General features: G+C 36.6%; 1 protein-coding gene across 3 annotated transcripts in view; it reads left to right on the top strand.

Annotated features, from left to right (window-relative positions):
- LOC131027203 (RNA polymerase sigma factor sigA) overlaps positions 1-18,808 on the top strand; it is a 66,716-nt gene extending 47,908 nt beyond the window's left edge. The window contains exons 5-10 of one of the 3 annotated variants that reach the window (XM_057957204.2): positions 17,339-17,467; positions 17,596-17,649; positions 17,725-17,796; positions 17,918-17,980; positions 18,115-18,227; positions 18,364-18,808. In XM_057957204.2, coding sequence (XP_057813187.2) covers positions 17,339-17,467; positions 17,596-17,649; positions 17,725-17,796; positions 17,918-17,980; positions 18,115-18,227; positions 18,364-18,478 — 546 coding nt within the window. In that variant the 3' untranslated portion in view covers positions 18,479-18,808. Of the gene's footprint in view, positions 1-17,338; positions 17,468-17,595; positions 17,650-17,724; positions 17,797-17,917; positions 17,981-18,114; positions 18,228-18,326 lie in introns of all 3 variants that reach the window. The other 2 variants (XM_057957205.2, XM_057957203.2) reach the window with 2 other exon arrangements.
- The last annotated feature ends 2,311 nt before the right edge of the window (positions 18,809-21,119 follow it).

The raw sequence follows: 21,119 nt of genomic DNA, 5'->3' as shown, positions 1-21,119 counted from the left end.
ATGAGGGTGAAGTATTGAATGTTTGAACGATATCTAAGGCTAATTCCTCAAATTCTCTCCTGACCCTTCTAAAGGGTCCAGAGCGAATTTCCTTAGATCTCCCTTCTTTGCATCAAGCTTAGGTTCCAAAGCTTTAATTGAGGTTGATTGAACTTAGAGGCACCCTTAGGCATGCATTTGAGTAGGTCATGATCACTAAATGTGAGGGATTTGAGCATAATTGTCAAATTTTGCTCCTGACCCTTCCAAAGGGTCTAGAGCGAAATTCCCCAAATGATTTAATTCCTCACTAGAAGCATTGAATGGTGGTCACGCATGGCAAGGAGAGGATTCAAAAATAAAGTTTAAGATAAAGCCAAGTGAAAAGGGATGCGAATTAAGCCTAAAATGCAAAATTCGCTCCTGACCCTCTCAAAGGGTCCAGAGCGAATTCCTTCTAAGCTCCTGACCCTTCCAAAGGGTCTAGAGTGAAATCCTTAGAAAGATTTATTTCCTCACCAAAGGCATTGAGTGGACATCACCTTGAGAGTAAGTTGGCTTGAGTATGATAAGGTAGGGGTGGAAAAGACAAGTCCAAGGTAAATTGAATGAGAATTGAGCCTAAAAATGCCAATTTCGCTCCTGACCCTTCCAAAGGGTCTAGAGCGAATTTCCTAAAACCTCTATTTGCTCCTTGTTTGGGGTCGAAATCTTGGTTCCTAAGGCATGTTTGAGAAAAGATTGATGTATACTTGCCTTGAGAAGTGATTTGAGGCAAAGAGATGATGAATTTGAGGCTAAATGACAAAATTCGCTCCTGACCCTTCCAAAGGGTCTAGAGCGAATTTTCCTAAGACCCTCCTTTTTGCTTCAAATATGAACTAATTTCATGCCTTGGAACCTCAACTAGGATGTTATCATGCCTTGGAGACAATTGAAGTAAAGAAAAATGATGAGAAAGTGAAGAATTTGTGCAAAATGCAAAATTCGCTCTTGACCCTTCCAAAGGGTCCAGAGCGAAAATCTCATTATAGGTCCTATCCTTGGAGAGGGTCCAAAGTGAAAATCTCATTATAGGGCCTGTCCTTCCAGAGGGTCCAGAGCGAAAATCTCATTATAGGTCAGACCCCATAGGAGAGCCATTCCCTTGGCCTGAGTGATAGTATGGTTCTTCAGGTTTCTCTTGTATGCTGCAATAGTATTCCCCAAATGGTCATGGATGACTCCACCTCCAGCTTGGCAGGCATTTTGGGGCAGACCCATCAAAGTTCAATTTGTACCAATGGGGTTTTGGGGCTAACCATTTGGTCTTTTTCATATTGATTTTTGCACTGTTGTTGAAGACTTCAAACTCCGGGGGGAGCTTCCAAAGTTCAGCAATTTTTTTTCCATCGAATTAGGAGGTTTGGGGAGGGTTTTCCACTTAGTCACTGATATATTATCTAAACTCATTTTTAGAAAATTGTAGAAGACTCTATCCGGGGGTGCTTCAACATCTCTGAAAATTCTGTTGTTTCTTTCTTTCCAGATACCCCAACAGATATGCGGTGGGATCTCCCTCCATAATTGAAGGATCAGGGGGTGGTGGGAAGGAGGATTCCATCCAGTTACAAACTGATTAATGCTATCTTGAAAAACCCATTGCAAACCAAATTTATCAAGATTAATGGTCCACAAGTGTCCAGCGAAGGGGCAGTGGATGAAAAGGTGGTCAATTGTTTCCTCTTCAGCTTTACATAAAATGCATCTATTGGAAAGTTGGAAACCCCTCCTTTTTAGATTGTCCCGAGTTAAGATTTTTCCATGCATTAGGGACCACCAAAAGAAGTTGACTTTAGGGATCAATTGTGAGTTCCATATCTTCCTTCAATACTCAACATCGCCAGTGGGTCTCAGGAGCTGTTTGTAAGAAGACTTGACCGAGAAAGCCCTCGACTAGGTCCCCTTCCAAATGAATCTGTCTTCCTAGGGAGCTAGGGGAATTCTGCATTCCAGCATAAGATCCTGTAGCTCCAGAGCAATGGGTAACAAGCTAGGCTGATTAGAGAAGATCCGGGCTATGTTCTTCCATCTTCCTCTTCCCAGTTCCATATAATCAGCAATGTATTCCCCTAGGTGCTCCTTTAGGAGATACATAATTTGGCGGAATCGAGTGTCTACTAGAGGTTTGTCATCCACCCAAGAGTCTTCCCAGAACCTAATCTTCCTACCATTTCCAATCTTCCATTTCAGTCCTTCTCTGATAACCGGTCTGAGTTTCAGGTCTGTCCCTGGTGAGGGTCCATAGTGAATTTCATTATAGGGCCTGTCCTTGGAGAGGGTCTAGAGCGAATTTCATTATAGGTCCTGTCCTTGGAGAGGGTCCAGAGCGAAAATCTCATTATAGGGCCTATCCTTCCAAAGGGTCTAGAGCGAAAATCTCATTATAGGTCCCGTCCTTGGAGAGGGTCCAGAGCGAATTTCATTATAGGGTTTGTCCTTGGAGAGGGTCCAGAGAGAATTTCATTGTAGGGCCTATCCTTGGAGAGGATCCAGAGCGAATTTCATTATAGGGCCTTTCCTTCCAGAGGGTCCAAAGTGAATTTCATCATAGGTCCTGTCCTTGGAGAGGGTCCAGAGCGAAATTAATCCTTATGCCTTCTTGTTGATGATTTAAGGTAAGAAATGCTATGTTAGAATGAATATATTATGTATACTTAATAATCTTTTGTTTGTTTTGCAGATCAACAAGACCAAGTTGGAGGAAGATCACGCAAGGACAAGGACTTCTTCAAGATTCATCCACATTAAGGATGCCTTAGATGCATGAGAAGGTACTCAAGGTGCTACTAAGTTGAAGGACTTCAAGTGTTCAAAGAGTTGCATGTAATAGACCAAGCTATCCTCAAGGACCTCATTCTACCACATGGAGAAATCACAAGATATCAGAAGAAGGATCTTATAAACACTTCAAGGCAAAATGAGCTACTAGAGAAGGAGAGACTTGACCGTGAAGAGGCTTCATCAAACACAAGAGAGCCAAGGAGAGGTACATCATTCATTAGGCACATCAAGGACAAAGGAGGATCAACCAAAGTCAGTGCAAGGGTACGTTGAAGAGGCAGATAGTTTCAAAAGAGTTAATCAAAGTTAAGCTTCTCATCGAATATCAAGAGATACAAAGTTCCCTGACCAAGCACAAACGCAAGACAAGGTGGCATCCCAGTCACTGTTCCTCCAGTCATATAGGTTCACATCATCATGTCCAAATTCAATGTACTCGACTCACCAGTGATGGCACAAACTTCAAGGCACCGACCTCGGTTTCCTATTGGTCCACGCTCATGAAATGTAATTTTCTCATTGGCTAAGGGAGTTTGTTATAACAAACTCTAATTAGGGTTTCCATCTTGTAATCATAGCCATTGATTGTAAATCAATCAGAGCCATTGAAATGTAAAGAGCTCTTTATATAAAGCTCTGTCTCTTCATTTGTAAAGGTTAATAGTTAGTTAATAGAGGTTAGAATAGCTAATGATCAATAGTGAATAGTCAGTAGAATAAGCAATTAGAGTAGATTAGGATGAGAAGGCAAGAAATTGTTGCCTTGATTGTAAATGAAGTCCATTCTCATTGAAGTTATGGTGAAGCGTGTTGTTTCTTTGCAATATGCATGCTTTCTTGTTGAATCTTCATTTTAGATGGTAAATAATTAGATTGAATGAAGGAAGTTACTGAATGCACTCGCGTGGAATCTGCCTAGTCCAAACCACTAGCCTCTTGCTGATTGTAAGGGCACCCTGCGTGGTCAAATGGCATAGAATGAGCTTAATCTCGAGTCGTTACGCGTCTATTGTTCATACATTAATTTGAATGGTGATCAGTGTCAGATGGCATAACGATTTGAACATATTCGAAGCATCCCTTAGAGGATTGCATTGAGTTGGTGTCAGATTGTTCAACCTAATGGTGACGTCCAACCCAGTAGGACTCCACCTAGTCGTTCAACTATCTTCTTGCATTCTAGGTCTTAGAGTAGACTTTCTGAGCCTTTCACCTTTTGCTATTTCTTTATTTTCCCTGGTGATTAGATAGGACTCAAGCTCCAGCCGATTAAATGCTCAGGCAATCAAACGTAAGTCCCCTTGTGATTCCAGCACAATCACATCATACCACAAGAGCTTATCCACACGTAGAGACCCTACATATAAGAACCTTGGAGTTATTTCGATTGATCCTTAGGCAAAACTTCAACATTCGAATAACTTTGTTCAAGAGAGGATAAGATACCTTAGTATTTTAATCTGTGTTCGCATGTGCATAAAAAACACATCAACAATTTGCTACCTTACATTTGGATGGCATAGCACATGAATGGTGGTATTATGGGATTGTTACTCTAGAGCATAGTTCGATTCAAATCTATGATGAATTCGATTAAATATTGGTTGACAGGTTTGATGAGAAGGTTTCAAATTTTTGTTTTAGAGAGTTGGTTCAATTGAGAGAAAACAGTGTCATGGACAGTTATGTGGCAGAATCTTAGAGATTATTAATCATGGTTCATAATGTTTCAGAGAGGAGGTTCACAGTCCTTTTCATGGAGAATTCGGCTGAACCTCTTCAAGGTTAGATAAAAGCTTTTGATCCATCATCATTATTGGAGACTATTGGGAGACCTCTAACATTGGAGAATTTGATTTCTAAGAACAAATTTTAGCACAAGACATCACCTTTAGCACAGTAGAAGAAACCATTTCAGAAGGGAATAACAATACAAAAAGAAATGCCACAAATAAAAAGCAAGGAAGAGGAAACAAAAAATGAGCTAAGGAGGAAGAAATTGTCTTTCTTATGCAAGGAGCTATGGGAACTAGGTCATGGATGCCTTGGCCAAAGATAGATACATTACATAGAGGTACCACCGGATGCCAAATCATAAACAAAGGATTCTAAACCCAAAGTTGGAGAGATAGAGCAAGGAGAAACAAATGAGGAAGTTCAAGAAAGTACCTTTACCTAACTTCTAGGTGCCCTAAGTATCATACATTCAAAGTTTGTGGGCTTTTGAATGGAAAAAATATTATAGTATTGATTGTGGTGTAGCCAGCCAAAACTTCAGAGATGAGGATTTCGTATCTAAGAGGGCAATAGGTACAAAATACTTAAAATGATTCAAAGTTATAGTTACAGATGGCTTCACCATTCCTTGCACAAAAAACATTTATCAGCCTAACATCACCTTGGGAAGACATAGTATGTGTGATGATTTCTATATTGGTTAAGGAGAAATTGTCATGGTTTTGGGTGTGTGTGTGTAATATCCCACTAATTTTTTTTTTGTTTTTTCGGGCCAATAGCAATTCATCCACAACAATTACCCGTTAAGGTTAGAGTAATAAGCAAAACAACTAAAGGGAACCCTTACACCTTTTGTTCACCGAGAGCCCAGACTGGGAGGGTGAGAGCATACGGTGTTCTGGGGATCGTCAGCATCAATAAACAAACTGAACATTACAACTGCATGGGCGGCAAGCCATCACCTTTTGCTTATCCAGCAGGATAGAAACTAAACTTCTTGGCGGTAAACCGACCAAGGGAAAGATTACAAGAAATAGAAGTTCAATCACTCTACCGCGTATTTCAGCGGGAGGACATTACATTAACAATCACTCTACCACATATTTCAGCGGGAGGACCAAAACATTGAACTTTATCACTCGACCACTTATTCAGCGGGAGGACATTACATTAAAACATCACTCTACCGCATATTTCAGCGGGAGGACTATTTATCAAAGAAAACTGAATTACAAAACTGAGAAGGCGGCAAGCCAGCCTCTTCCACTTATGCAGTGGGAATTACAAAATAAAGCAGATAGAATGGGATGCTCAGTACTACTGAAACAATCCTTACAATATGGAGATGAGATGAGAAGATTAACTGCAGAATTCTACACAATACTGTAATTTTTTGTTACACTGCTCTGCAGGCTGAAAGTACAGTTCCAGCAGCCCATGAAAACATGAAAATACTCATAACTCACTCAATTTTTACCCGAATTGACTCAAATCAAGCCCAATCCCACCATACATCCAATACAATGACAACCAATCACAGCCACACCCCAAACAACCCTCTTTTTATTTTGCACGCATCCCAATGCAACCCAAAAAACCCACGCCTAGACTAGGAATTTCGATTTTGCATAATTAAATCAATACTCAAACAAATGTGCTAAAAACTTACAAACTTATTTGCCAGTGCTGGGAAGGAAGATAGGAATAATACCCATAACTATCAGACGCTCCAGCAGAGAGATGTGAGCAAAAATGTGTTTCAGCCACAGGCAAAACCAGCAAGTCCAGAATCGTTGCAACACCAAGATGTCTATGGCAAAGCTCTGAAAGTGATAGGAGAATACAAGGCACAACTAGGTACTGTATTTCAAGTACGAAACCGGGTAGCACTAGGGAGACACACTCCGAAGCCTCAAGTTCTGTCGCCAATCCGGCAGCATAACATTACAGATTTTCAAGATGGTGCAAATGGGAACCCAAGCCTCATATTTATAACTTCATTCTTCAAATCCAAATGACATCCCTCCAAATTCCACGCTTGCATTTGAATTTCATTCCACTTTCATGTGGACCCAAGAGTAGCGCCCAACTCCCTAAGTCAAAAGTCACGCCCAAGAGAGGGGAGGACCCACGTTGGACACTTAGGCACAAAATGGCGATGTAAAGTGAAATAATATCCCTTTTTAAAAAAAACATTTCACATCCCATAAAATAATTGAATTTCGCCCAAACTTAGGATTAAACAGGCATTAATCCCAAATTTAATAAACCAGCAGCCAATAAATAGATTAATTAAATATTAACCTTACGAAAGGAAATAATATTTAATTATGTTGCAAATATCTCCTGCACTGATTATTATCACCTCCAAGATGAAACTGAACCCAGACGACCACAAACTGCTGCAGAATTCAAACCCCTGACTACTGCCAAAAATAGAAATGTGCCACCCAGCCACTTACTAAAAATAGTAAGTCAAGAATTAATGCTTAGAAAAATATGATCATCGCGTCCAGAGGCAAAGCAAGGAGTGTTCGGTCGGACAATGGCACCAGAACGGTCATCCCCTGACTTACTAAAAATAGTAAGTCCTCGTTTCATCGATGCTAGACCCTGATTACTCATTCCACCTAGCCTACGGGTCTCAGGAATAGGCTAATGGACCTCTGAAAGAACATCAGTGAGAAGGGGACATTACAGTGTGGCTATATTCTCTTGGGGAATTCACCCAAAACTATTAGACTATGGAGCTGAAATTCAAATCAAAAGTGAAAGAGGTAGTGCTTCAAGGCATTGAAGTTGGAGCTTCAAGAGTTGTCATGGCTAAGAGGATGGGACATCAAATCACGACTTCATCCGTAGGCGAGACACTTTTATGATGGTGTTTGTCTATTTTGGATTAGCAATTTAGCACGTTATGGTGCTTGATCAGATAGCTGTAAGGTTGTCACCGAGAATTTCATCAAGAGTTAGGGAAGAGACATGATGGGGATATCTTTCCTATTGAAGAAGTTATTGACACCACAATAAGGTCTCATTGTGTTCACAATAATATCACAGTAGCGTAGCATAAACTAGGTGGAATAACTTTCAAACTGGATATTATTGCAAAGATCACCATGTCATAATGGGGAAGAGTAGTGATAGAGGAAACATATTGGGGACTGTGCCCATCATCAATTCTAGCTTTGGGGTTATTGTCATCATCATTTCCAGCCACTATATTTCACCATTTGCAGTTGTATACGTGTTTTCAGTCATAGCGTTACTGTTTTTTAAGAGAAATATGTTGCTTGTTATTGCTATTGAAGGGATTTCAGTCATTAATTGGTTATTTCAAGCCTCCCTATTTCTGGTATTACTGATTTCTGCAAAAGATTTTTAGCGTTGTGGCTACAATACCATCTTCATATTGTTGTTTTGTATGGTTTCATACTATTAGGTCCGTTGAAAACAATTATCATAGCAATTGTACTAATGATTTCAATGAGGTTTTAGATGATTTATGAGTTTGCAAGTTCATTCCAGCCTGCATGCAATCTGTTTTGCCCCAAATTATGAAGGTTTCAGTTTCAAGTATAGTTGTAAGATCTGAGATTCAAGAAAGTTATTGTAATGTTCAATTGAAGGTTTTAGATTCTTCATTATGCAACCTTTGGCCTTGTTAGAGTGTTGGGAATTAAGGTGTCTCAACCTTGGTAATTCCGGAGTATTTATTTATTGTTATTTTACATTTTCCAATGGTTATTTGACATTTATGCTATTAAATAATTGTGCTGAATCATAGGGGGCATGAGTCTTATGAGTTGGCACTTTTGCCACTTGTCAGTGCCTTTAAAATCAAGTTATTAGTTGTCAAAAGGTACCCATCCACTGGTATAACATGGAAAGCCAATTTTTAAGGATGTTATGATAGATTCTATGACAATTGTAATGGCTAAAAATGGGGTGAATCATTTTGGACATGAGAAATAGTTAGTATTACATGCGTGAGACAATCTTACTTAAGTCATTGATAGTCTTTGATATATGTAAGAGTATCTCCTATTTTGGGGGTTTCTTGTGACAATCTGTAAGAAGCATGGTTACTGAGAGACCTGTCTCCTACCCCCTAAGACATGTCTCCGATATCGGAGACGTCCTTGGAAATTTCCCGACGAATAGGATGCTTTTGGCTGCTGTCTCCTGCCATCTTCAAACCAAAAATTGATGTCTCTTGTTAGAAAACTTAGGGCAAAATGCAATAAAAGGCAAATAAATAAAATAAGCATGTAGCAAAGCAAGGTCGTAGGAAAATAACTAATAAGGAAACCGCGTTGTAGGAAGACAAAAATCCATGCAAAGTTATAGTGATCAGATCTAATGACAGCTTAGACTTTTTGAGAGGGACACAAACAATTGTATAGCTAATTTATTATCATTGTGATGGTTTAAAGAGGGATTGCCTTTACTGTTTATCTGGCAATATTGAGTGTGCTCAACACTTATATTACCTTACTACCACTAAACCATTTAGACTAGCTATGGTACCAACAATATAAGCAATTTTAATTTCATTTTTTGTTCAATTTTAAAGTTAATGTCAAACTTTACCACTGTTCTTGTTTTCAAAGTTAAATGTCATGATATTTTCTGAAAATTATTAAATTATATTAAAAAAAATTGGTGTCTCCAAGTACCCCTATCTCCTAGTTTTGAAAATTGGCCGTACCAGTACCGATATCAATCACTGCAGTCTTCAAGTGCCCCGACTCCTAGTAACCTTGGTAAGAAGGTATAATGTCATGTAAGAGACTATGTTTGGCATGCAAGGGCTGTATGGATTTTTACCATATTATTTTGAAACCTTGTTTTGACCTATGGTAATGTTTTATGGTGGTATTTTGAGCCCCCATGAGTCTATATATTGAGGGGTTGAGTTGAAGACAACATGAGTTGTTTTACAGGTACACAGATGTTGCTGGATTCGATGCAAGATTGAGGAAATCTCTATGTACTGTAATCTCTTTAAGAGTAATGCAAATTTTCCCTCTTTTCTTGGTAGAGTTTTTTCCCAAAATGGTTTCTCCATGTAACCATGGTGTCATATTTTCAGTTTTCTATGGTGTTATCTTTTTGTTGTTATAGCTGATTTGATTTCCATTTGGTAAACACTATTAAATCTGATTTACAATAGATTCAAAGCTTCCTATATTGCTACCCACCTCTTATTTTCTAACAAAGAGATTGAGGATGTCCTCAAGTATTCAAGAGAATGCATCATTTACCAATGAATAAGGAAAGAGCATAGTATGAGTTGGTCACATTTCTTGCCTAATCCTAGTTAGAAGTGGAAGGGTACAATCATGGATCTTCTCATGGATTTCCCTAAATTTTGTATTCATATCATGAACAAGTTAAATTGATCTTGCACACTTTTTTGTTATAGTTTCTCAAGTGGCCAAATCATTTTTCAAAGAGGTAATTAATTTATATAAATTGCATAAAAATATGGATAATGGAGAAATAGAATCCAAACCACTTTTTGGTAGGAGTTATTTCACTTGTCAAGTGCGAGATCAAGATAAAAATGGACATTACATCACGAGTCATAATGTTGGCATGGTGCTACTCGAGTATTTGGGTTTGCATAGATCCTATGGTGTTTTATGGTAGGAGCTCTTTCAGTTAATAGGTATAGATTTGACTCCTAGCACTAGCTATCATTATCAAAAGAATGGGTAAACATAAATTGTGAACAAGTGGATTGAATGGTATTTGAGGAAATATGTAGTAGGACAAAAATCAACATGGATCAAATGGCTCTATCTTGGAGAACATTGCTACAACACTTCACATGTTGATGGGTAAGGCTCCACTCAAAGCTTTGTATGGATATGATGCTTTATCTTTTGTGGATTTGGTGAATATAGATAACAAGGTGCAGACTTGGTATAGCAAAGCCAAGACATTTTGAAAGCACTTAAGGAGAATCTCCAATGAGCATAAAATCAACAAAAGATTTGTTGGTGCTCAAAGTTGTAGGTTCCCAAATCTTAAAAGCTGGGTCATTCTTTGAGTGTTAGGGGTGTCAAACCTAGAACAACAAACTTCCTAGCCTATAGCCAGGTAGGACAACAATGGACCAATTGTTGAGAGTGGGAAATCTTTCCTTCACTTCAAGCTCATATATATCCAAGGGGGGCTTCCCTAGAGGCATTCTTAACAAGATTAATCACGACTCAAGCTGAACATATTGAAAATGTTGCTGTGGTACCTAGTGTATGCTTAGCCTCAAAAGCTATCACTAGATCAAAGCCTAACCTATTGCACATAAGACTTGTTATTAAGCTAACAAGCACATTTTTGCATAACAACAAGATGTGGGTATGCAACACAATTCTATTAAAATATTTTAGGATAGCTATCCATTTTTCCCTTGATAAATCACTGAATCATGAAGTGTATACAAAGTATAGTCCTACTCCTAATCTACTAGTGAATGGTATTTTTAGTTTAAGCATGTGGTGGATTGTCATATCTAACACGGTACCCATTAAATTACATACCATTAGAAACAACATTTACAATCACAATAGAATATGAGCAATGCATATACAGACACTGGATATAATGATCAAATAATTGAACGACGAGCTATGCATATACATACACCATAGATATAATATCAAATAGTTGAATATACTTAGTAATCTATCTCTAGATTGTAGAAATCTACATGTAATAAGGAAAAGACCATTACAAAGCTTGTAACAAATTAGAATGTTGTGATATTCATCAAATACCTATTACGTTCATATTAGCACATGTGGCAAGAGAGAATCTAAGCATATAATTCTGTTGAAGATCTACAAATGGAATTTTAGGGACATTCGGTTACAAAAACCTACAATACAAGGACCTCCTTGTGATTGACAAAAGATGCTCTAATGGCAATTGGATTTGTAGGAGTTGAAACCCTAGAAGCTCCGTGACACTTGTTAGTTAGGTGTGGAGTAGAAATGATTGACCCTTTGATTGTTGAAATCTTGCAAATATGTATCGCTTAACACCACATAGTAGCCTTGGGAAATGAATAGGCTGTCTTCAACTACATAGGTTGCCCATGCTTTTATGCATCACTAATCCCATGCCTTCGTACACAAAATCTTGCCTTAGAGGCATCCATCAATACCTTGAGACGTGCAAAGGTCCTCTTTTTTATCATAGCCATTTTGATTATTAATGGTGTCCTATTTAGGTGTGCTTGGTAAGTTTGAGCTTGCGAAATTTGTGAGGATACCGTATTATGTGAGCAAGGACCATTGGGAGTTGCAAGTATTAACTTTGGTTGTTAAGGCATCTTGGATTTTGTAGGGAAGTAGGTAGGACTGAATGGGTTAGAACGTTGGCATTTTAAAGCGGCACTGAACTCTATCAACATTTCATGAAGTTTTGAAACCTTCAAAAACATTGAATTTGAACATTCTTAAACTTGGTGGCATTTCAATGGTTTCCCTAACTCACAAACTAAGTGATGTTCAAATATTTGCCTCTACTTAACTTGGAACCTGGAGTGAACTTGTCAATGATTTTGAAATCTCTAGATGCTTGTTTGCATTTTGGCGAATTTGTGAACTTGTTGCCACCTCATCAATTTGTCAACACTTTGAGTTTGTGAACTCGTTGACATCTTTAACCTGCCAACACTTTGGTGAGTTTGCAAACTTGTGAACTCATTGATGCCATTAACTTGTTAGCCTTCAATTGGCATTTTAGGCTTGGAGCAACAATTGTTTGCGTTTTTAGACGTTCACGAGTCTTGAATACCTCCAATGCTCTACTTGTTGGCACTTTGACAAGTATTAAAATCTTTGAAAAGTATAACATATGAAGAAAGTAGTTATCAGCATTTCGAGTAGTTAGAGAACTTATGGAAAGGCCAACACAACTCCATAGAAACTTTTTAATGTCAGCAGCTTTTAACTCTTGAAAGGAACATGGAGGATGGTGGAAGTGATCTAGAAGTAATGCAGAAGTTTGACATGGAGCAGGATAGAGAATGGGAGAAGGGGGGCTTGATGTGGCACTACACATTGGAAGTGGATATTGGACAGGCAAGAAATATCTGGTTCCATGCCCAAAGTCTGCAACATCATTGAGTTTGCAGACACTTTAACCTGCCAACACTTTGGTGAGTTTGCAAACTTGTGAACTCATTGATGCCATTAACTTGTTAGCCTTCAATTGGCATTTTAGGCTTGGAGCAACAATTGTTTGCGTTTTTAGAGGTTCACAAGTCTTGAATACCTCCAACGCTCTACTTGTTGGCACTTTGACAAGTATTAAAATCTTTGAAAAGTATTAACATATGAAGAAATCAGTTATCAGCATTTCGAGTAGTTAGAGAACTTATGAAAAGGCCAACACAACTCCATAGAAACTTTTTAATGTCAGCAGCTTTTAACTCTTGAAAGGAACATGGAGTATGGTGGAAGTGATCTAGGAGTAATGCAGAAGTTTGACATGGAGCAGGATGGAGAATGGGAGATGGGGGGCTTTATGTGGCACTACACATTGGAAGTGGATATTGGACAGGCAAGAAATATCTGGTTCCACGCCCAAAGTCTGCAACATTATTGAAGTAGGGACCGTAACACTCCTCAACTTAGGATTTTCTCAGATTCTTGCAACTACATCTAGAACCATGGGAGATCCCATTGGTGTTCGGAGAATGGGAGTACCCCATACCTCATGCAACAGTGTCATGCTAGAGGTATCCCTGCATCTTTCACTTTGAAAAATATGAGGGAAATTCGAAAGTTGTGGACCAGGGATACTGAGGAACTCATGCCACAAGGCATGCGGGCAAAGGAATGCCAGAAACTGTTACTTCGAAAAATAACATAGTGAAAATTATTGTGAATCGGGGATTGGGAAAACCAAGGAACTCATGTTGGGATGCTAGGGTGAGAAAGTCTGAAATCTTGACAAAGTAAAGGTAAAAGATGGCAGTTGGAGGAGAGGCTTGCCTGGATGGAAAACTCTGAAATTCTTCCCAGTCCTTAGAAATTGAACTAAAGACCTATGTTAATGTTTTGTAGCTTCGGTCAGATAATTCTAATCGATGAAATCAAATGCTTAATTGGCCTATCGGCCTTAAGCATTTGATATCTATCCTCTACAAGTATTAATCCATTATTTGCATTATGTATTTAATAAGATTCTTGCTTAAATATTAATCTTGAAATATGATTATGAATTAATCATATGTATATATTTAATAATGTACAACTATACATTATTAAATATACACATATAATTAATTTGATTATATCAAATAACATTTAATCATATGCTTATCGATATTTACTATCTATCAGATTATGTGCGTTTAGCAAATCATATTAACAATGTAACAAATGCAAATTGGTTACCAATAATTATCGACCGCATTACATTACGTATCGGCGTGTTCTTACACGGCCGAGAGACATGTCTCCGTAGAGACATGTCTCTACATGGACATGATCCACGTAGAGGCATGCCTCTACGAAGGCATGTCTCTCTCCTTATATAAGGAGGGAGACAATCGTATTGTGGATGTATAGAATAATTACAGTGCAGAAACAATATCGACCGCCTCCCAGAATATTGCAAGCCATTTGCTGTTGGAAATTTAATATATTAATTGATTCTATTTTCATGTAAAATTGCAATTAGATTAATATCAGTTTTAATTGATCATTGTACAACAGTTCATGTTAAATTAATTGATATACAAAGGAATCCTTATATTTATATAAGAAGTGGAAATTGCATTAATAAGATTTAAAAGATCCTATATTCAAATCTGATATAAACATCAACACTCTACACTTACAATTTTTGTATTCCTTGCAACTTCCAGCATATGACAATGAACAATTTGGTCAAGGGGGATCTATTCAGAGTTTTCTCTTTTCTCAATATAATTTATCTTTTTTGCCCAAGAAGAAAAGCATCATCAACCTAGGTCAATTCCTCAGCTCCAGGAGTGAATAATTTATAATTAAATATTATTTCAGAAAAGTCTTGGTGGAGTGTACTTGGTGACAGTCAGCACTGGGACTAAGTGATAATATTTGGAGGGCTTGTTATGGTTTGATATGAAAGGCTATTTTAGCTTTTGCACTTGGTGGTTGACAACTTAAAAAATTCTGTAAATTAAAAGAAAAAAATTACTTTGAATTTCAACAGGACTAGGTTGTAGCCTGTGGCTCTAAAAGACAACTCAAATTCAACAGTGCTTAGCCATGATCAAGGAGAAATGTAACCAGAAATATCCTTCAATTGCAATGCTGCTAACAAATTTAAAAGCTTTAATGGATTAAGCAAAGACCAAAACACCAAAACACCAAAATATGTTTAAAATAAGCTATGCTGAATCCGAAAGTATGTCTTAGATGCTAATCAATATTCCATGTGGCATGTGCAGTTTTTGATAATAAGTACATTTGCAGCAAAACAACTACCATGTGGTAAATGCTGCAATATGATTAGCTTCAAGTATTTTTTCTCTTGGGGGTTGACAACTTCAATAATTCTGTAAATAAACAGAAAAAATTTACTTTGAATTTCAACAGGACTAGGTTGTAGCCTGTGGCTCTAAAAGACAACTCAAATTCAACATTGCTTAGCCATGATCAAGGAGAAATGTAACCAGAAATATCCCTCAATTGCATTGCTGCTAACACAAATTTAAAAGATTTAATGGATTAAGCAAAGACCAAAACACCAAAATATGTTTAAAATAAGCTATGCGGAATCCGAAAGTATGTCTTAGATGCTAGTCAATATTTCATGTTGCATGTGCAGTTTTTGATAATAAGTACATTTGCAGCAAAACAACTACCATGTGGTAAATGCTGCAACATGATTAGCTCCCAGAGGCTGCCAAAATATAACTTTTAGTAGCATGAATGTTATCAGAGAATTGCCTATGTGCTAGATATTAGAACCCACAATGCTATGCAGCCTGCAAGACAAACATTTCAGAAAGTCAACACTAATAGCTTGCAAACTGAAACATCATACCTCCAAAAGGGAACTGCAGAAAGGAACTTTGAAAATGGTCACTGTGAATGTGAAAGGATCACCTTGAAACACATTGGACATCGGAATTGTACATGGTTATCACATGTGAATGGTTCACCCATGTTTGACTCTGAACAGCCACAACAACATTAAATTTCGACATTTGTTGAATTGTAGTGAAGAATTTTGATATCTACTCCATGTAACTGAAAGAATGTTGAAGGGAGGCTCTATAAAAAAAGTAAGCATGAAAAAGGTCTTGTCTATGTTTTTCGTGGTTCCATGCTCATGGACACATTCTCTCCTGAATATCTCCATGCCATAATGAAGGTGTTAGCCCGCTCTAGTGCCATCAAAGAACTTCCAAACATTCCATGGTAATACCAAATATATAATAAACTCACACATAAGACACATAAATCTAAATTGGATAACAACACAGTTAAATATATCATGCAAACTACCACAAAAAAAGACCACCAACTGAAGATTACTGTGGCCTGTGGATGCCCATTTAAACCCATTTAATTGACAATGCCTAGTCATTAAGGTAAGAAAGATTAACTAAAGAGAAACCTATACTTCTTCGTTCTAAAGTTGGCTTGGGATGGCAACTCAAGGGCCACAAGTCAAATGGGAAGATGATCCTGAATGCTAGTTTGACAATTTAAAACATATTAACCATCGTATGTCCAAGATCCTATTTCCCTTTGTAATTTAATATTATATAGTCTTTTCATAGAAAAAGAAGTGTGATGAAATTTGCTTATGGAACCAAATCTTGGTTACGGCCATATTTTCCAATCCAAGAATGTCATGTATAGTAGCTTTTGCCAACTAGCTAACAATGTCTATTTTGGAGCTAATTGTATCTTGTGATTGTTTTAAAAGTTTTTCCTTAGGAATGTATAACTGCTTTAACAAAGGACGGACACTTAACCCACTATTAAGCTACTTCAGCAACCTTAAGATTTTGTTCAATATACTTTTGTCGAATCAAATCTAAATTTAATTTTGCTTTGTATTGATATGATGCATTAATAAGGTAGTACACTGTGGAGGAGGTGCTTATGGTTTTTTCTTCAATAGCATAATTATGTAAAATTAACTCCACTAGAAAATGTGTTTGTTATAGCACTTTCATGGTGTCACTAACCTAAAATTTACTTAATTCAAATCGAGATAAAACACCAGCTACATTACACACACTCAAGAAGATCCTATGGAGTATTTAGGGAAATATGTAAGTCAATTACTTAATCTTCACTATCTTTGAGAGATGCCTTGTTTCAAAATTCATTTTTGGTGCACATGAACTCAAGGAATATGAGCTTAACTCTAATATTAACATTTGAAAGCTCAACAATGAGAATACTTTTGTGTGCTCTAATTTCTTGCAAATAATTACAAGTTATGGTCATATTTGTGATGGTAGTACATATTTAATTTATGTCTTCTATATTTGAAAGAGGTGACACAAATGCCAAGGTACATGCATTTTTTAATAACACACAATTCAATTACATGTATGATTTTTGGAAGAGGTTAATACACACACACATGCTGCATTGATGGGTTAAGTCTAAAGTGTTTTCATTATATTGTTGATTCATCACATGGTGTGTGAAAGGTAAGATGGATTTGACTTAATTGTTTTTAAAACTTAAGCCTTATTTTGAAGTATATCTTATCTCTGTGTACACAAACTCGCTTTTTGTCAATGATATAATAATTTGGTTTATAGGCTATATCGAGGTTCGTTGTTAAGCATTCAAGGATCATACAATTACCTGATTACCTTCACCATTTTTTGGGTTCAATAAATAATGTAAAAATGCTTCTAAAAGAGGACAATGCAACTACTACAATTGAGGTGCACTTTCTCTATTTCAACTTAATGTGATAGATTTCAATTTTTTCAGTAAGTTATTTTTTGTTGATTGCATATAATTTATTAGTTAGAGATGGATTACCATGAGATATAATTGAAATGCAATGCAGAGGATTGCAATGACCTTAAATGTATCGGATGCCAAAGTGAAGAATGCTATCAAGGTAGGTCACGTGATTTTTTTAAGATGTAAGTTTATCTATTTAGAAGATGAACTTGATAAAATGTACTTTGTATAGGCTCAAAAAAGGATTATTTCCATGGAGGGACAAAGGCATATAAATGATGAACCATGTGTCATTTCAAGAAATGTAATTACAACACCCCTTTCATAAAATCCTTCAATTGCTTTTTATATTAATAAAAAAGGTGTCAATAATCATGAGATTTTGACCTCAGGTTTTGATTAATTCAATATTTTGTTGTGTACAGTATATAATTGATTATAGTCTTGAAAATCAACCGTGGTTTATTGAAGGAAATAGGATTTTAAAGGTGAGTATTCTAAGGTTTGTAAAGTTTGTTAGAAGAATGTTAGATTAGAAAAAAAAAAAATCTAATTAGAATTTATCCTGAGTAAAATTATTTTGTACGTCACAATATGTTTTGATTATTGTCATTTTATGCAGGAAGATATTAATAATTTGATCAACTCCACTTTGACTGATAGAGAGAAAAAAATTATTAGACAATATTTTGGTTTAGATGCAGGTGGTTGTTTGTGGAAGGATATAGGAAAACGGTAAGATTTTTTTTCTCTTAGAATAAGAAAATTATTATATTACTAATTTACTTTCTAGTTAAATGAAGTGCTTGATCTAATTTTTATATGATGTTTTAGTCAAATAGTGTTTGATCTATATGCAATGTACGTTCAGACTTGGATTATCAAGAGAGACAGTGAGACAATTGGGCATAAGAGCAATTCAAAAGTTGAAGTATTCAGCGATATATCACAAATTGGATCCATTAAGTATACATTACTTAAAATAGGATACGGCAAAAAAGTATCATAGTCAAGGGGTTAAAAATCTCTTAAGAAGAATTTTGAGTCTATATGTATTCTAACGTGATTAATTAGTTATCATTGGATTGAATTCTTTAAAAAGTTACAATAATGGGTGGGCATCTGCAGCCCTTGATACCTGTAGAAAATTGACACTTTTTTGTATTGCTACACCATAGATATGAAATCTTTCATGTTAATTATTCTAGTGATTGTGTATTAATATATAGTCATAATTCCAGGAAAAAATTGAATACTAATTAATCTTGTAAATTTATATTTTGGATATTAAATAAATGACATTTTCTTGTGCTGCCACAACATGAATATGATAATTTATTTGTTAATAATCCCATGCACTTGTGTATTAATATATATACATATTTTACGTAGTAAATTATAAACTCATATAATAAATTTAATGGAAAAAAGACTAATTAACCTTTTAAATTATACCTTGGACCAAAAAAAGACATTTTATCATATAAGTAATTTTTTGATTGATCAAAGGTGGTAGAGCCACTTTGTATTAATAAAGAACAAAAACTTTTACATGAGGGCTAGGGACTACCATGGCAGCAACATAACAATTTTTAAGGAAAAAAAAAGTTTATGAACTAATTGTACAAAGCATAAGATTCAAGAACAAAGCTCATTTCTTCGAACACAAAAGACTCAACAAAGTTAAACCAAAATTTGAGCTTGAGCATTGGAAAGAACATGTTACCATCACATCTCCCTGAGAACTTGCAATATCCTTAGGAGTAGACAGAGGAGGGTGCACAATCTCCAAATGTTTGAGAAGGTGGATAACATTCAACAAGCTAAGATCATTGAGATATAACTCATCCTCCAACGAAATTTGCATGCAATCTAGAGTAAAAAGAGAATCCTTAGCAAAATCACCAACTAGATCAACATTCATAATAGCAAAGATAGTAAGGAAGGTTGGAGAGGAAAGGAAAGTCTACCATGGAAGAATACCACCAACCAAAGCCTAGTCAAACTTTGAATCATATGAGGAAAGTGCTACCTCTTGAGACGATAAAGAGAGAACAAAAGGTTGATTGAGGTTGAATGTAGGTCTTAGTAAGCGAAAAAACCATATCACATCTAACAAAACATCCATTAATTAGATAAATGGAAGCAAATTCAAAGAATAGAGAATTTGTGTTTTTCAACCAGTCTTGATCAACTATGGCTTAAATTTCCACCTCCATATCGAAGCATGGAATTAGGAAAGATCGGCTAAGATTTTTACAGTCAAAAGGAAGAGCCTTGATGTTCCCAGAAGCAAGAAAGAAGCAATATCCTCCATGGCAATGCCATAGCAAATGAGAAACACCACAAAATAGAAATGAGCAACACAAACAAGGGAATTAAAAAATAAACAATGGGAAGTAGCACAACCAAGATAAATGATGCAAATATTGACATTATTCTACAATGGATGAAACCGAAGTATAGGCTCAAAAATCCAAGATCGAAGAGAGCTAACTGACACATTGCGAGACAAAGTACCAACAAGTAATGCAATGACATGGACAAGTTAGTAGAAAGATAACTAACACCACTCACACATGTGCAAGTAGCCACTAAGAGGTACATCATATAGAGGAAGTACATGGACAATAAATACATCAAACATTGGGACTAGAAAAGAGGAAACTTTGCAACTACATAACAAGAAAGATCATTAGGAATAAAAAATCAACTCCTTAATGCGAGTGGGGAGTGTTGGATAGTAAGGCACAATCAACGAATGCATCAGGGAAAGGAAGAGATCTTTCCAATGACTCATATTTGAGCTTTACAAATAAGAAGAATCATTCTCAATAGCCAAATTTGAGAGCCTATTAGCTGCTTTATTTGCCTCTCGATAGCAGTGTTTAAATTTCATAAAACTCAAACCTGGAAAGCAAGAACCAAGTATATTTCATCACATTTTAAAGCTTGCAAGAATGAATTTTCCTCTCCATAGCATTGATTACAATTATCAAGTCCTTGCTAGAACATAATGTTATTAGGGGTCGCATCCTTATAACATTTATATATTTTGTTCTAATAAAAGGAGTAATAACCCACTTACTTAACCCAACAAAGTTTGACCATTCTTTTTTTTTGTTTAATTTAATCATTTGTGTTTGATTCAATTGCATACTCTGGGCATCCATCCATTAGGATTAGGCATTCATCCATCCGGGATGAGCATCTAACCATACGGGTTAGGCATTTGTCCATACGGGGCAGGAGGTTTCATCTATCCAATACGGGATAGACATCTATCCAATTAGGATAGGGGGTGCTCTGGCCAGAGACTTAGACTCATCGGGACCGTTCGGGTCCTGAGTCACTCACTAAGTACTACACTCTTCTAATAGGAGTGCACCGAGGTCACCGTCCTTAGGAGTAATCAGAATAACATAATACAAGCTTGAATTCCGCCTCGGAATTTGGCTTAAGGCCTCGGAAAATCAAGCAAATCCATTCGGGATTCCTTCCGAGTATGCATTGAATTACTTTTTCCTTTTTATTACACTTATCTTTCAAATTAGGATTCTTACCAAGTCTAGACCCCACCCACAAACGCCTGAGTACTAGGGACAACTCCATCCCTAGACTGCCTAC

The sequence above is a fragment of the Cryptomeria japonica genome, chromosome 2 (assembly GCF_030272615.1).
Source record: "Cryptomeria japonica chromosome 2, Sugi_1.0, whole genome shotgun sequence".
Taxonomy (NCBI): domain Eukaryota; kingdom Viridiplantae; phylum Streptophyta; class Pinopsida; order Cupressales; family Cupressaceae; genus Cryptomeria; species Cryptomeria japonica.
The sequence above is the reverse complement of the archived record's forward strand: the minus strand, read 5'-3'. Positions and strand labels throughout refer to the sequence as shown.